At 46.7% G+C, this 16,383-nt stretch overlaps 1 protein-coding gene across 2 annotated transcripts in view; it reads right to left on the reverse strand.

The window, feature by feature from the left end:
* LOC143825916 (G protein-activated inward rectifier potassium channel 1-like) overlaps positions 1-16,383 on the reverse strand; it is a 50,395-nt gene that overhangs the window by 13,534 nt on the left and 20,478 nt on the right. The window contains exon 2 of one of the 2 annotated variants that reach the window (XM_077314347.1): positions 9,501-9,717. The exons of the other annotated variant lie outside the window; for it this stretch is intronic. Coding sequence (XP_077170462.1) covers positions 9,501-9,717 — 217 coding nt within the window. The remainder of the gene's footprint in view (positions 1-9,500; positions 9,718-16,383) is intronic. 2 annotated transcript variants of the gene reach the window in all.

Genomic DNA, 16,383 nt, shown 5'->3' on the forward strand with positions numbered 1-16,383 from the left:
TGTTCTTATGTAAACCGCCCTGAGCCCCCGGGGAGGGTGGTATATAAATATAATGAATGAATGAATGAATGAATGAATGAATGAATGAATTTATCACTATTGAAATTAATTATATCCATTGTAGCCCAGTTTTCCAGCCTGTCAAGATCATTCTGTATCCTTGCTGTGTTTGCTACCCCTCCCAGTTTAGTATCATTTGAAAATTTAATAAGCACCCCCTCTATTCCTTCATCCAAATCATTTATATATATGTTGTACAACACAGGTTACATTTCCGCACAGAGGCATAACATTCATGCCACCTCCTGCTTGCAAGCGCGCGATAGGAGATCGCTCCCACATTATCCTGCCACCTCACTGCGGCTTCTCCCTTCCCAACAAGGCAGCAGAGAAGCCTAAAGTGTGGACTACCCACACTTCTCCCCCCACGCCTAGGGTTGTCAATCAACACAAGCCATCAATCACAGCGGTTGTTTTGGGGAATCAAACTTCTATCTCTCCCCCCAGTCCCAAAGTTATTATTTTCTAAAAAATACACTTCCACGTTGCTACGGGGAAACACCATAACAAGAAAGCATTTCTTCGCGCAACAACAATAAACCATTTCCTTAGATCTCTTTTTGGCATACTTTCTATAATGATCTCTATGTTCAGGTAGATTTGTAATAGTCTGGCCATGGTAACTAGACCCCCATGATTATGTGTTCACTGGACATTGCAGGAGACAGAGGTCAGAGTCAGGGGCACTGGTCTGGAGAGTGGGTGACTGAGGGGCCTGCCTGCCACTGCCCTGGCGGCCCATGAGCCTTGCCCGGCAGGCCTCTGCACTCCGGGGGGGTGGGGGACAGAAGAACAGCTGGCAGGCACCTGGGCTGCCTACAAGGAGCGCAAACTTGCTCCTCGAATGTAGTCCGGCCACCGGCAGGCATCTGCACTTCAGGTGGGGTGGGGTGGGGGTGGGAGAAACTGCCTGATGGTGCCCAGGCTGCCCTCAAAAAGTACAAACGCGCTCCTACAGAGTTGCCCGGGCACCAACAGGCCTTTGCGCTCCGCATGGGGCGGGAAGGAATGCTCCGCATGGGGCGTGTGTGTGCTCCTTGAGAGTAGCCCAGTTTCCGGCAGGCATCTGCACTCCGTGTGGGGTGGGGATGGGGGGGGCAGAGGAACTGCCCACGGAATTTCCCCTCACCACCAGGCTATTTCTACTCCTGGAACATGGGGATGTCTTCTCATTGTACTGTCCCCCCCCCCCATGGATTTTTCCCTTGGTGACCCAGTCTCCATATTCTGCTACCCACATCCAATTCCAGGAATTTTCAAAGCAAGAGCTGAAGGTTGCTAACACCTCAGTCACAAATGTCCCTTTAGGTTTACAATTGGGACCTCAAAAGCATCCATGAGCTTCTGCCTCAACCACCACATGCCTTCACAGGCAAGAACAACTATGAACATAAGACTCCACCCTCCCACCAGGCCAGCGCCCATTGTATTAACAGCAACAATCAGAGCTGGAAGGTAGCTCCAGGGTCATCTAGTCCAACCCCCTGCACAATACAGGAACTCACAAGGTGACCCTAAATTCATGCCCAAGTGATCCGCCCCATCAAAAATCTCTAGAATCCAGCCTGGCCTGGAGAAAATTCACCTACTATGCCACAGTGGTGATTAACTATTCCCTGGGTATGTAAGGAAGGGCCGCAAGAGACAAACACTAGCCCAACCCTTCCTGCTCACCCACTCAAAATATATATCAAACAGATGGGTTGGTAGCTACCCAGGTCCTTCATTTTCCCCTTCTTGAAGATGGGCACAATATTTGCCCGCCTCCAATCTTCTGCCACTTCACCTATTCTATAAGAATTGTTAAAGATAATGGACAGAGGTTCAGAAATTACATCTGCAAGTTCTTTTAGTCTCCTTGGATGCAATTCATCTGGCCTAGAGGGCTTAGTTTCATTTAAGAAAACTAGGTCTTTATGAACTAGCCCTACAGTGATCCTAGGCTGCAACTCCTATCTCTCATCGTGTGATAGAATTTTTAAGGCAAGTGATTCATAGGTGATTGGTTTAGGATGCTTAGGGCTGATCCTGCGTTGAGCAGGGGGTTGGACTAGATGGCCTGAATGGCCCCTTCCAACTCTATGATTCTATGATTGCCTCTCTCCACGTCATGACCCTGGTACTCCTCGGAACCCACCCATCCAAATTCTAGTCAAGCCCTACCCTGCTTAGCTTCCAAAATCCAACAAGATTGGGCTGGCCTGGGCTAGCCAGGTCATGGCGTAAACCTCACAGGGGAGGGGCAGTATATCTATGGTTTGCTCCTTATATATTTATGAAACTGGCCTCGGGGAGGAGCAAGTCTGGCTGCCCAAGTAAAAATAGGGCCAATCAGGGTGTGGCCAGTGAAGCCTGCACGTTCTTGCCCTGCCCTTGATGGACCACTGGCTGCTTCCAGAGCAAGCAGAAAGAGCTGGCTGCTGGAGCCGGCGGTCAGTGAGGGAGGGCGGGAGCCGCACTTGCCTGGCCCCAGGTAAGCGACTCCGGTGGCAGTGGGGGGGAGATCCCTTCCCCATGGCCCGCCAAGCGCAGATGTGGTGGGTGCGCTTGGCGGGCCACTGGGAAGCGGCTCTGGCGGTGGGGGGAGGGGGGAGAGATCCCTGCCAAGTGCTCACGCCGCCTCACTGAGGCGGCGACAGCATTTCCCGTGCCCCAGGGACTCGCCCGCTCTGGCGCTGGCCTGCGGGTGCTGGGGGGGACCTTTCAAAGCCCGTTCTTATGAATCGGCTTTGCAGCTAGTAAATATATAACACACAAACAAACAAATAAAATGTGTTGCCGTTTTGCTGCCTCACCTGCATGACCACTAAAGGTATCACTTCCCAAGCAAAGCCATCAAGCCTTATGGTAGGATTCTAAATATTTCCACTAATGTCATTACTTAGCAGCAAAATTTCCAAAGGGTAATAATCAGTCCTTGCATTGGACAATAAGCACATTCATCAGAATCCCTTGCCAGTTTGGTGTAGTGGTTAGGAGTGCGGACTTCTAAGCTGGTGAGCCGGGTTTGATTCTGCACTCCCCCACATGCAGCCAGCTGGGTGACCTTGGGCTTGCCACGGCACTGAGAAAACTGCTCTGACCAAGTAATCTCAGGGTTCTCTCAGCCTTACCCACCTCACAGGGTGTCTGTTGTGGGGAGATATGTGAAGGGAAAATCAGACTGGAGACTCTTCTTAGGGGGAGATTACATGCCAACCAATTCCTCCCAGTTCTGCATTCAACATCATTTCCCTTCTTGTCCCCCTGCCCTAATACACATGGGTAGTCACAATACACAAGTGTCCACCCTGCTTCTTCTGTCTCCATTTTTTTACTGTTGATAAAATATTATGTGCACAAATGCTTCTTTCACCATTGCTCCTTAGAAGATGGATTTTTGTACCCTGCTGTTTACTACCCAAAGGAGTCTCAAAGTGGTTTATAAACACCTTTTCCCTTCGTCTCCCCACAATAGACAGCCTGCGAGGGATGTGGGGCTGTGAGAGGTCTGAGAGAACTGGGAATGGGCCGCAGTCACCCAGCAGACCCCAGGTGTCTCAAAGCAGTTTCCAATCGCCTTCCTTTCCTCTCCCCATAGCAGACGCTCAGTGAGGGAGATGGGGTAGAGAGCCTCACTTGGAAGATGGCAACCCTAAGAGGCAGTCTCTCTGTGCACAGCAGTCTTGACCTTAGTCAGGTTTATGCACACCTAGGTATTGTGAAATTCCAGAAGATGAACCTGCACCAATCTGGCAACCTTACCTCCTCTTGCAATGTTTTCTTGACCTAAAATAGGTCAAGGGGTCCTAGGTAGCTGCGGGGGCATTACGTATTTTTGAGGCTCCAGTTTCAGACTTCAAGGAATATGTTCAGACCAGGGACAGCCAACCTCCAGGTGGGGCCTGGAATTACTGCTCATCTCCAGACTATACAGACCAGCTCCACAGGCAAAAAGGGCTACTTTGGAGGAGTGACTGTGTAGCATTGTATCCCCCTGAGGTTTAGGGAAGCCAGCCTCCAGGTGGGGTACGAGAATCCCCTGGAAGTACAGCTCATCTCTAGGCAGTTAGGCTGAAGGGAAAGCTCTCTCCCCTCACATGCATACCTTCAAAAGTAATGCACATGGCCCCACTTGGTTGCTTGGCTAGTGATGTCTGCCCTCCTGAAGTCCGAGACCTACTGCTGGCAACTGCAGTCCCTGTTGTCTGCAAGGCCAAGTTGTTGCCTAATAAAAGTGGATCACCTAGTTTTCCCCAAAGTCTCACTGTCTACTTTCCTGTAAAGCTAACTACACCTGAAATTCTGGGCCACTTATGCCTTTGAGTTCATAGGAGTTTTTATTTACCAGGCCAAGCTTGAAAAAAGTAATTTAAATTCCCTTGTCTCTCCAGCCATTTACCTGTTCACTATTTACAATTTCAGGCTGTAAATATTCTTCATTTAGCTCTTCCTGAACTTTCCAGACTCGCAGGATTGATAGTGGTCTGTCTGTCTCTCTGCACCCCAAAATACAAACAGTTGTTGATAAGCTCACTCACCAGCCTCCTGCCAGCTCTGTCAGTGTTCTGATTCAAAGTTACAGTTGAACGCAACAGTTAGGACAACCTTGGGGTGAAAAGGGCTGGCGCAGCCTGTCCAAGCCTCTGTTCTTATCCCCCTTGGCTGCCCTACTGGCCTCCTCTCCCTGCGCTGGTCAGCAACGTCTCCAGATTGCCCCTGGCTGGGCTGGGTGGGCGGACCCTGTCAGAACTTTGGCCCTGTCAGAACTTTGGCTTCGTGCCTCCTGACTGGCTGGAATTCTGGTGAAGGCCCTCACCCGGACTGGCCCCGCACACTCTCTGCCCACTTAGGCCTTAGCCTTTTATGTTTATACAGCAACAGCTGTATAAAGATTGTGCATGCCCATAAATGTGGCATAGGAAATTCCTTGCCAGAAAAATGCTTCAAAGGGCCAGGTGAGTCCTTATGTAAGGCAATACATAGACACAAATTGGAGATCAAACATGGGAACATATGAAAAGCCAGTGGGAGAGCATTTCAGCGTCCCAGGATTCTTCATGCCTAATCTTAAAAGCTATGGATCTTAAAAACAACTGCTGAGAGCAGTTATGGTGGCAGAACTTGAAAGGCAGAGGTCTCAGTGAGCAAAGCCTGGTTTGGATTAAGTCCCAGTGCAGCGCTATGACTCTTCTGTCTCCTCTATGAATTAGGCCCTATACATTTTGCACAACTGCAAACGAGTGCTGCTTGGGTTGTTGTTGTTTATAAAAGTATTTTTATTTCCAGCATTGCATAAACTACAAGTACAATGATATAGGCTTGATATCAGGAAAAAGTTTTTCTCAGTCAGAGTAGTTCAGCAGTGGAATAGGCTACCTAAGGAGGTGGTGAGCTCCCCCTCACTGGCAGTCTTCAAGCAAAGGTTGGACACACACTTTTCTTGGATGCTTTAGGATGCTTAGGGCTGATCCTGCGTTGAGCAGGGGGTTGGACTAGATGGCCTGTATGGCCCCTTCCAACTCTATGATTCTATGATTCTATGTTACCAGAAGTGACATCATGCTCTTTTACCGCCCTGCCCCCAATGCCCAAAATGGCTCAGTGGCCTACCTCACAGGATGCCCTTTGTAGGAAGAGGAAGGGAAGGTGATTGTAAGCTGCTTTGAGACTCCTTCAGGTAGTGAAAAGCAGAACTTAAAACCCAACTCTTCTTCGTAATAGGATTCTATTTACCAGGTGATGTTATTTACCTCGATACCATAAAAAGTACACAAAGCCTCTATTTAAAAGGACAGGACATTTTCCACAGGGGGAGCTTGGCAGAGCAATATATGTGTGTGAGTGTGAGAAAGCCAGAGAGGGAGAGAGGGAGAGTGAGCAGAGGGCTGCAATAGAGTTCTACTTAAACACTTAAGCTGACTAGCATTTCTACAGAATATCTGCTACCAAACTTGAGGCATAAATACCAAATGGACAGTAACTGGCAAGCATTAAACAGATTGTAAGCTTTCCCCCACCAGCAAAAATCTGACCTGAATTCTATTTTTTTAAAGCACATTTGCAGTTTGCATTCCTGCAGCAAAAACTAGGAAGATTTATGGCTTGCTAATATGATGGAAATAACAAAACTCTCTCTGTTCTTAGCATTAGGAGAAAGTCTGATTGGCAAGTCAGAGAAATGGTGAAGAGCCCGCCTCTCTCTTGTATTGGCCTATGAAGGGAGGAGTCTTGCAATCAGACCATAAACTGCTGAGCCAATAATGTTACAGTGATTACTTGGGTCCAAAAGCAACAGATTGGTTGCCCTAAGGAGAAATGAACAGGCTAGGCTTGGGCCGAGCATGGCCTAGTCAGCTCCACAGCAATATTCTAAATATCAGAATTCAGCATATAGCTTACGAAGTTTCATAATAATTGTGAGGAAATGATTGTTCTGAGCATTTGTTGAAAGCCTTGCCCTCACTGCTGAATCACCACAAGTTTCTCCCAAACAGTTGGGACAGGGCATAGAGGGGGGGAAATTTGTTCCTTTAACAGGAACAATAGGCTTAATAGGATTGTTAGATTTGTGGGTCAAGGAATACAGAGGAACTGGAATCTTTCAGCTCTTTATTAGCAATCAGCTCATGGTAAAAACTGCACTAGAAACCTGAGAACAAACATGATAGAACAAAGGATCTTCCCACAGTTGCAGGCAATTGGCTACCAAATAGTTTTAACCAACTGGATCCCTAGTGGATCCTGCTGCGAGCCGTCCGATCCAGCTGTGGCTACCCGTTACTAATCTACCGGCTCCCACAGGGGAAGCCAGCCAGACACAAGTCAATCAGTGGCTCAGAAATATGATCCTGCCTCGGACCACAAGCTCAGTCCTCATCAGGTCTGCATACATAACAAGGATGTTATTTACTTCTGTGTAAGGGGTTATCCCTAGTTAGTTTTTGGAGGGGAGACCACCAAGGAAGTCTAGGACCACTAGACTGAGACAGGCCAGGGCAAACTACCTCTGAATGTGTCTTGCCTCGAAAACCAAACTCAAACTACCCTTAATGGCATCATACCTTTTACAGGATTCCCATAAGTCGGCTGTGACTTCACAGCAAAAAGCATGGCGGGCTCTGATTGGTACTCAGGGGGATTTTTTGTGTGTGGAAAAAAGTGCCAGTATGCCCTGATGTCATTTCCAGACACGTAAACATATGCTGCATCATGCACCACGATACTCATTGCTTTGCTTGCCTGAAGCTCTTGGGGGTTGTCGACAGACAGCTGGCCACCCTGTGACTCCAAGCCATGTACAGCTGCAGCTGCTCATTTCCACACATTCAGTTTCTACGCAAGGAACACGGTGTTTTTCTCCAGCCCTGTTGGCAACCCTAGCTGGGCACAGAGTTCAAGTGTGGTGGCTCCCCTTTTGGCTGATTTGCAGATCCAAGAGCTCAGTGTTTCTTTTCTGAGCTAGAATCCTGTCCTGTGCTCCTTTCTTTCTTGCATCTAGCCAACAGACCTCACCCCTGTCCATCATCTTCAGGTTTAAATCCCCACTCAGCTGCAAAGCTTTCTGTGTGGCCTGGACTGCCTGTTCTCTCTCACCTAATCCGGGTGACAGAAAGCTGATATGGAGAGCCAAAAAGTATCCGAAGTGGCACTTCACATTTTCTCCATCAAGCCCCGGAATGAAGATGATAGCAGTAAAAAAATGAAACTGCTTTCGGTCTTGAGCTTAACTGACTATAGGAAGATATCCTGAGGAAAAAATTAAGTAAGAGAGAACTGTGGACACCACCCGTAAGTACTTTGAAGAAGGACAGGCTAAGAAAGAAAAAGGCCACATTGGACATCTTTAAAAGAAAAATTAAAGTAAGTCAAGCTAATGGCCAGGTAGGGTAGAAGAGTTAAACATCCTTGAGCATCTTAGCCTGAAAGAAACCCAACCTTTGTGCAAAAGGCAAGCACAGTGGTCACCCCAATGTTCTGGTGTAACTAACCCCTTACCTCACAGTCTCGAGGCTTCCTGTTTGGAATTTGAGGTAGGTCAAAAGCCTTGCTTCCCTGCATCTCTTATCTTACCTCCACGAAGAAGATTAAGGGGCTGGAGTGCTTTTCTTATCAGGAAAGACTGAACAGTCTGGGGCTTTTGGGTTTTGGAAGAAAAGACAGTTACAGGGGAGACATGGAACAGGTCTGTTTGAGAGGTGGAGAAAGTGGACAGAGAAAATTCTCCTTGTTAAGAAGAGTTGTATACAGTGGCCAACCAGTGGCCAATACACTTTTGTCAACAAGAAAATAAAGTGTGGACTTCTCTGCCACTGAATGTGGCAACTGATGGGCAACGCCCCAATCCAGCCGTGCTCCTATTAACTTCTTATGGAGCCAATAAGCTTCTAGAACTTTGTCTTGGGGAGTGTCTGAAAACAAAAACAAACTGTTCTGGAGTCCTAACTATCACTTACTGCACAGTATCTTTCAAAGAGCTCCTTAGCTCCATGACCGTTTACGCACTGGAGGTTTCACGCTGGGCTACAGGCTGGAGTTTTAGTCATGGCAGGTTGCCCCACCTCTTCCTGCACCCACACGGGGGAGCATTTGGCCCGGTGCACTTCATCTGCCCCTGATTTGTGCTCCTGCATGGGAGCTGGGGCAGTGAAATTCCCAGTGCGTAAACGGTCCATAAGAGGCATCAGGATTGTCAGAGAACCACAACTTTTCTCAGACCCATTCTCCCTCCTTCAGGACCCAGATACTTTAGGGCTGCTGGAAGAGAAAGTACTTGACATGAGGTACAACCTGCTGAATGGCTGCTTAGCCACTGCAAGTGCCATTAGGGCATAATGAGACTTTCATCAATCATGCCAATTTCTCTGGACCAGATGAGAATGGCGGTCATTGGCAGCTACTTTCCTGATCAAGATGCTGCTTCTCTTGTGGCAAGAGCAAGATGTGGACTTAATATATATATATATATTTTGCCTTGCAGGGAGAAAATTAGCTTGGAAGGGAAAATTTCCCGGCTCTCTGGAAACTGTTTAATCATCAACATTTTAATTTACCTCTGAACTCAATACAACTGAAAGTGTGTGTCCTATACAAGGCTTGTGCATGTGAAATAGTGGTTAGGGAAACAATGCTTCTGAGTATGTGATGACAGGGATCTCCCAGAATTACAGCTCAGACTACAGCAATAAGTTCCTTTGGAGAAAATGGATGTTTTGGAGGCTGGACTGTAGCATTGTATCCTACTGAAGTCCCTGGTCTCCCCAGGCTCCACCCCCAAATCTCCGGGAATTTTCCCACCTGTAGATGGCAACCCTATGTGATGAGGGCATTTCCCTTGCCTCTGAAAAAGCCGTTTGGCCTTTGAAATCTGAGGCAGGGTTTTCAAGAAAAAGGGGTAAATGGAGTTTCTTTCTCGTGAGAAATGCATCACTGGGAAAGCATGCTGGATACTAAATTTCTACCTGTTGTTTCGACAATCCCCTCAAGGATGACGACGATTTCAAACTGGTCACTCCGGAGGGATCTTTGTGACAGGGCAAAGAAAGGACTTTTCTCATTGATCTCATGACAGATGGTAAGAGGAGACACGAGGAACAGTTGGTCTGCCCCGGTTCCGAATCCAACATCTAGTTCGCACTGGTCTAGTGGCAGGAATTCGCCTTCTGGTGTCTGTCGTGACTAAAGAAATGGATAGGAAAAAATCCCAGTGAGTAAAGAACAGATCTTGTGGTTGCCAAGGGGTACAAATCTGTCCTACCTAATAGACAGTTCTGGAGAACTCAAAAGCTTTGAGTGTTATATATAATTTTTAATTTAAAATGTACGAGAGAATGTTACATGAAACAACTTAAGTTTAACTTTACCTTAACACACATTGTTCTGTGACATTTCCTTTTCTTTCCCTGTCCCTGCTTTCTGATTTCTATACTGTGCTCCCTCCCCATCCAAGGGGAACCCCCCCCAATGAATGACCAACTTGACAGTGGAGAGAGATGAGTAGAGTGTGGTTGTGTGTGTGTGTGGGGGGGGCAATTATTAGTATTATTATAATGGTTTTATTGATATTTAGATGATAATATTTTATTGATGATTTTTTAATGCTGTGAGCAGCCCCAAGTCTGACAATGGGGAGCAGAGGTATACAAACATGATTGGGCCCTCCGCTTGTCAGTCCGGGCTCAGGGGCCAATCGTTGCCCCCCCCAACCCGGACAGCTCCCACCCACCCCCACCCCTTACTGTTTTATTTATACAAGCGGAGCGGTTACAAATAGTAATAATTTGGTTGGGCCTAAAAGGGATTATGTGACTATAGGTTTTTCAGAGTTTGCATAGAATCATGGAGTTGGAAGGAGCCATACAGGCCATCTAGTCCAAGCCTGTAGGATCAGCCTAAAACATTCTTGATAAGTATCTGTCCAGCCGCTGTTTGAAGACTGTCAGTGAGGGGGAGCTCACCACCTCCTTAGGCAGTTGATTCCATTGTTGAACTATTCTGACAGTGAAATCCCCCCCCCCCCCGATATTTAGCCGATATCATTCTACACATAGTTTAAACCCATTACTACGGGTCCCATCCTCTTCTGCCAAAAGAAACTGCTCCCTGCCCTCCTCTAAGTGACAACCTTTTAAAGTCATGTCCTTTTCAACCTCCACTTCTCCAGGCTGAACATTCCCAAGTCCCTCATAGGGCTTGGTCCTCAGGCCCCGGATCATTCTTGTCACTCTTCTCTGAACCTTCTCCATTTAGTCCATGTCCTTTTTGAAGTGAAAATGATAAATCAAGAGGGGTAGGTCCCAGTGAAAGATCAAATACAAGTATAGAGGCACTGGGATACCAAGGTGGCAAACACAATATCCAAAATAGACTTCTGTAGAGTCTTGAATCTTCTATTATTTCTTTATTCTTTATTGTACAAAGCAGTCCCAATGCGTTTCGTGTTTTGGATATTGTTTTTGCCACCTTGGTATCCCAGTGCTTCTATACTTGATTTCTTTTTGAAGTGAGGCTTCCAGAACTGCACAAAATTCTCCATGTGGGGTCTGACCAGTGCAGTATACAGTGGGACGATGACATCTTGTAATTTTGACGTGATGGTACAGCTCCTCATATTTAGCATACAGTCCACAAGTACCCCGAGATCGTGTTCATAAACACGGCTACCCGGAAGTGTATCTCCTATGCATACTTCTATGCATACTATGCATACTTCTCATTTTTGTGACCCAAATGTAGAACTCTACACTTCTTATTGAATTGAATCTTGTTCTCATTTGCCTACATTTCCAGCATATTTAGATCTCACTGAACTCTATCTCTAACTTCTGAGGTGTTCGCTACTCCTCCCAATTTTGTGTCATCTGTAAATGTAATGAGGAGTCCCCCTTCCCGCTCATTCAGATAATTGATTAAAATGTTGAAAAGTACCAGACCCATTACTGAGCCCTGTGGCACACTGCTTTTCACATCTGATAAGAAACCATCAACAACCACTCTTTGGGTGTGGTTTTCTAACCAGTTCCCTATCTGCCTAACCATCTGAAAATTCATTCTACAATCATCCAGTTTACCCATCAGAACATCACGAGGAACCTTGTCAAAAGCCTTACTGAAATCTAGATAAACAACATCCACTGAGTTTCCATGATTTAATAAGCCTGTCACTCGGTCAAAGAAGGAACACTGATTGATCTGGCAAGACCTGTTGGAGACAAATTCCTGCTGACTTCCCCGGATCAACAGATTGGTCTCCAGATGATTGCAGATCACCCCCTTTAAAATCTGCTCCATTATCTTCCTTGCTACTGAGGTCAGACTCACTGGCCTGTAGTTTCCTGGGTCATCTCTCCTCCCTTTTTTGAAGCTCTCCTTCAGTTTTCTGGCATCTCTCCAGTCCTCCAAGAAGTCCTAATACAAGGGTTCTGCAAGCTCTCCAGAAAGTTCTTTGAGCACTCTCAGGGGCACACCATCTGGCCCAGGGTTTTTTTGTGAGTCTATACTACAACCATGTTTATCTCCTTACTTACAAGACAATCAGAGTATACCTCTTTTGTTGAAACACAGCTATACAGGAGAATGTTCTGAATTGTTCATCTCTAAAACCTTTACAATTAAACATGTAAATTGTGCGTATATATGTATGTGTGCCTTATGTTTGCCATCATTAGGCAGCTGAAATTTCATGGAGGATGAGTTATTTCTCAAAAGGTTTATCAATTTTAGAACAAATATCCCAGTGGGCCACTTTCTGTGTTCTGTGAGGCTCATGAGAATGGTGTTCTTAAAAAAAAAATCTATCAGCAATATCTAAATCTATCGCATTTGTCCAAGAGATATGAATTCCAGTTCAAACATGCAAGCTTCCCCCTCCCACTCTCTCCTTCCTTCTCTTTCTCCACACAGTCTGTCCCATTTGTCCCTGGGGGAAAGGATCACATGGAGAAACATCAGTGTCGCCCACAGCAAGGCTTCTGATTGTGGCAACTGCAAGAGGAAAAAGTGTAGCTGCCATTCCAGGAATTGCTGCTGCATATTTTTGCAGTAACCAGGCCAAGAAATTAGCAAGGTGCCTATAGCAGATACAAGCAGAATTAGTTTTACAGAGTTAAGAAAAAGATAAAGGCTAATGAAGGCAGGAAGGAAAGAATAGCTGGGATGACAGCCCGAGACGAACATCCAGAAGCATTTGTAGAGAGGGGATAATCTGGACATAACTGAACATTCTGGTCTGTCTCTGTTTCTCTGCCACAAAATGCACCCACATGCCTGGCCGACCTCTGTTGAATCAGACATGTGCTCTCCCACTTGGGTCACTGTTTGGCTATGTCATCTTTATTAACTAAGATGTCAATTCCGGTTCCGTTGCAAAATGATGGTGCAGGTTGTCTCCTAACCCAATGTGACGTTATGTGCTCTAATAGCCACAGGGCAATTTCGCTGATTTATTTATTTATTTATCTGCCGGGACTGGTTTCCCAGCAGCTGATGAGAGCGGCTGGGAATGATTGCTGAGGGCCTTTTGAAAGCAGACCAAGACAACATGCCTCATTACAGCTTGTCGGCTGGAGAAACTCTCTCTTCAAGCTGTGGAAAGGATGAACTGAGGCCCTGGCCTGTTGGCAAGACTTGGAAATGGGGAAGACAATGCTGAAAGTCATTTCTAGAAAGAGCATCTTGTATCAATGCAACAAAAGCAACCATCGTGATGCCCTGAAACATGTTGCCCTGAACTATGTAAAGCTATCAGCATAGCCAAACTCCTGGTTAACACTCCTGGGCACCAATGAATCAAAGAGTCATAGAATAATAGAGCTGGTAGGGACCTCCTGGGTCATCTAGTCCAACCAGCCTGCACTATGCACGACATTCACAACCCCTATCACTCATCCACTGTAACTTGCCACCCCCTCGAGCCTTCACAGAATCAGCCTCTCCATCAGATGGCTATCCAGCCTCTGTTTAAAAATCTCCAAAGATGGAGAACCCACCACCTCCCGAGGAAGCCTGTTCCACTGAGAAACTGCTCTGACTGTCAGGAACTTCTTCTTGATGTTTAGATGGAATTTCTTTGAATTAATTTCATCCCATTAGATAGATCTCGTCCGTCCCTCCGGGCAAGACAGAGCAATTCTGCTCCATCCTCTATCTATATAGCACCCTTTTAAATACTTTAAATAGACCAAGTTCCCTCAACCTTTCCTCATACGTCTTGGTCTCCAAACCCCTCACCATCTTTGTTGCCCTCCTCTGGATATGCTCCAGTTTGTCTACATCCCTCTTCAACTGGGGTGCCCAAAACTTAACACAGTACTCCAAGTAAGGCTGAACCAGAGCAGAGTAGAGCGGTACCATGACCTCCCATGATCACATAATGGTCACACAACAAGTGCTAAATTAGACATGCCAGCCTCCAGCTGGGAACTAGTGGAATTAGAGCTCATCTCTACGCTACAGTGATCAGTTCCTCTGGAGAAAATGGATACTCTGGAGTGTGGACTCAGTGGCATTGTTCCCCACTGAGGTCCCTGTCCTCCCCAGACTACATTCCTAAATCTCCAAGAATTTTCAAACCTGAATATGACAATCCTATATCCCACCACCCATGGTGACTGGGGGGACCTGGCACTCCTATGCTACACAGACATGAGATTATTCCTTCCCAAATGCATGAAAACACTGCAGGAGTATCACTGCAGGAAACACTGCAGGAGCTCTAAGAAGCTTATTTGGATGAACAGAGAACTTCAAGAGGAACTAAGAAAGAAAAGGGAAATGTTCAGGAAATGCAGGGAAGGACAGAGCTCTAAAGAAGAGTACCTACAGGTTACTAGGCACTGTAGATCAATCATCAGAAAGGCCAAAGCTGAGAGTGAGCTAAGATTGGCCAGGGAAGCCCACTGTAACAAGAAAAGATTTTTCAGTTACGTGAGGAGCAAATATAAAGTAAAGGAAGCAATAGGCCCACTGTTGGGTGCGGATGGACAAACTCTAACGGAGGATGCAGAGAAAGCAGAAAGGCTCAGAGCCTATTTTACATCTGTTTTTCCCCACAGGTTTCCCCACAAGGGTTTAGGCACATCTAGAGATGGCAGTAGCCAAGAGATAGTGTCTGGGTGACATGGACAGAGAGGTTGTCGAGAGGCATTTAGCTGCACTAGATGAGTTCAAATCCCCTGGGCTGGATGAAATGCACCTGAGAGTGCTCAAAGAACTTTCTGGAGAACTTGCAGAACCCTTGTCCGTCATCTTCGGGACCTCTTTAAGGACTGGAGATGTCCTGGAGGACTGGAAGAGAGCAAACGTTATTCCAATCTTCAAAAAAAGGAGGAAGGATGACCTGGGAAACTACAGACCAGTGTGTCTGACCTCTGTTGTGGGGAAGATAATGGAGCAGATATTAAACGGAGCGATCTGCAAACATCTGGAGGATAATTTGGTGATCCAAGGAAGTCAGTATGGATTTGTCTCCAACAGGTCCTGACAGACCAACCTGGTTTCCTTTTTTAACCAAGTAACAGGTTTGCTGGATACGCTTCTAGGTAACACTGTGTGTGAACGAGACGTTGGGGTACTTGTGGATTGTAAACTAAACATGAGCAGGCACTGTGATGCAGCGGTAAAAAAGGCGAATGCCATTTTGGGCTATATCAACAGGGGCATCACATCAAAATCACAAGATGTCATAGTCCCATTGTATATGGCACTGGTCAGACCACACCTGGAGTACTGTGTGCAGTTCTGGAGGCCTCACTTCACGGACGTAGATAAAATTGAAAGGGTACAGAGGAGAGCAACGAGGATGATCTGGGGCCAAGGGACCAAGCCCTATGAAGATAAGTTGAGGGACTTGGGAATGTTCAGCCTGAAGAAAAGGAGGTTGAGAGGGGACATGATAGCCCTCTTTAAGTATTTGAAAGGTTGTCATTTGGAGGAGGGCAGGATGCTGTTTCCATTGGCTGCAGAGGAAAGGACATGCAGTAATGGGTTTAAACTACAAGTACAACGATATAGGCTAGATATCAGGAAAAAATTTTTCACAGTCAGAGTAGTTCAGCAGTGGAATAGGCTGCCTAAGGAGGTGGTGAGCTCCCCCTCACTGGCAGTCTTCAAGCAAAGGTTGGATACACACTTTTCTTGGATGCTTTAGGATGCTTTGAGCTAATCCTGTGTTGAGCAGGGGGTTGGACTAGATGGCCTGTATGGCCCCTTCCAACTCTATGATTCTGTGATTCTGTGAAATGGATTAAGGAATTGGGAAGCAAGAGGGCAAACATCCAAGCAGCAGTGTAGCTACAGGGCCAGTTCCAGAGGGGTTTTTCTCGTGGGGGGGGGGGAGCATTGGCCAGGGGCCTCCATGAAGAAAGAAGGCCCTTATGCCCGTCTTTCATTCCCAACACCTGCATGCCCCCAACCTGCTTGACCATCCTTCTTCTGACTGCAAGCCTTCTGCTTCCACCACCCTTTCTCAGTTGCCTTCACCACCTGCACACCCTTTCCCTCAGGGCACTGGCCACAGTCTATGCAGCTGGGAGGGCTAATGCCATTGCCACCAGAAGTGCCACCAGCTACACACCCTTCCTCAGTGACTCAGGGAAGTTGGAAGCCTGGGTATAGAGAGGTGGTAGGCAAAGTGTGCAGACAGGTGTCAGCGGCAGTCCTACTCAAAGTCCTGGCTATGCTAACGCCAGCCCTAGCTACAGGAAACTTACCAATTATATATATTTAATAATCTCTCCCTTCTTCTCAAGAGTCTAGACCAGTGTCTTCTCAGTCCTGCTAAAAATGGGGCTGGATTAATGTTGGGGGGTGGGGGGGATATGCATGTAGGGAGTGGTGTGAACACAG

Source organism: Paroedura picta, chromosome 16 (assembly GCF_049243985.1).
Source record: "Paroedura picta isolate Pp20150507F chromosome 16, Ppicta_v3.0, whole genome shotgun sequence".
Classification (NCBI taxonomy): Eukaryota; Metazoa; Chordata; class Lepidosauria; order Squamata; family Gekkonidae; genus Paroedura; species Paroedura picta.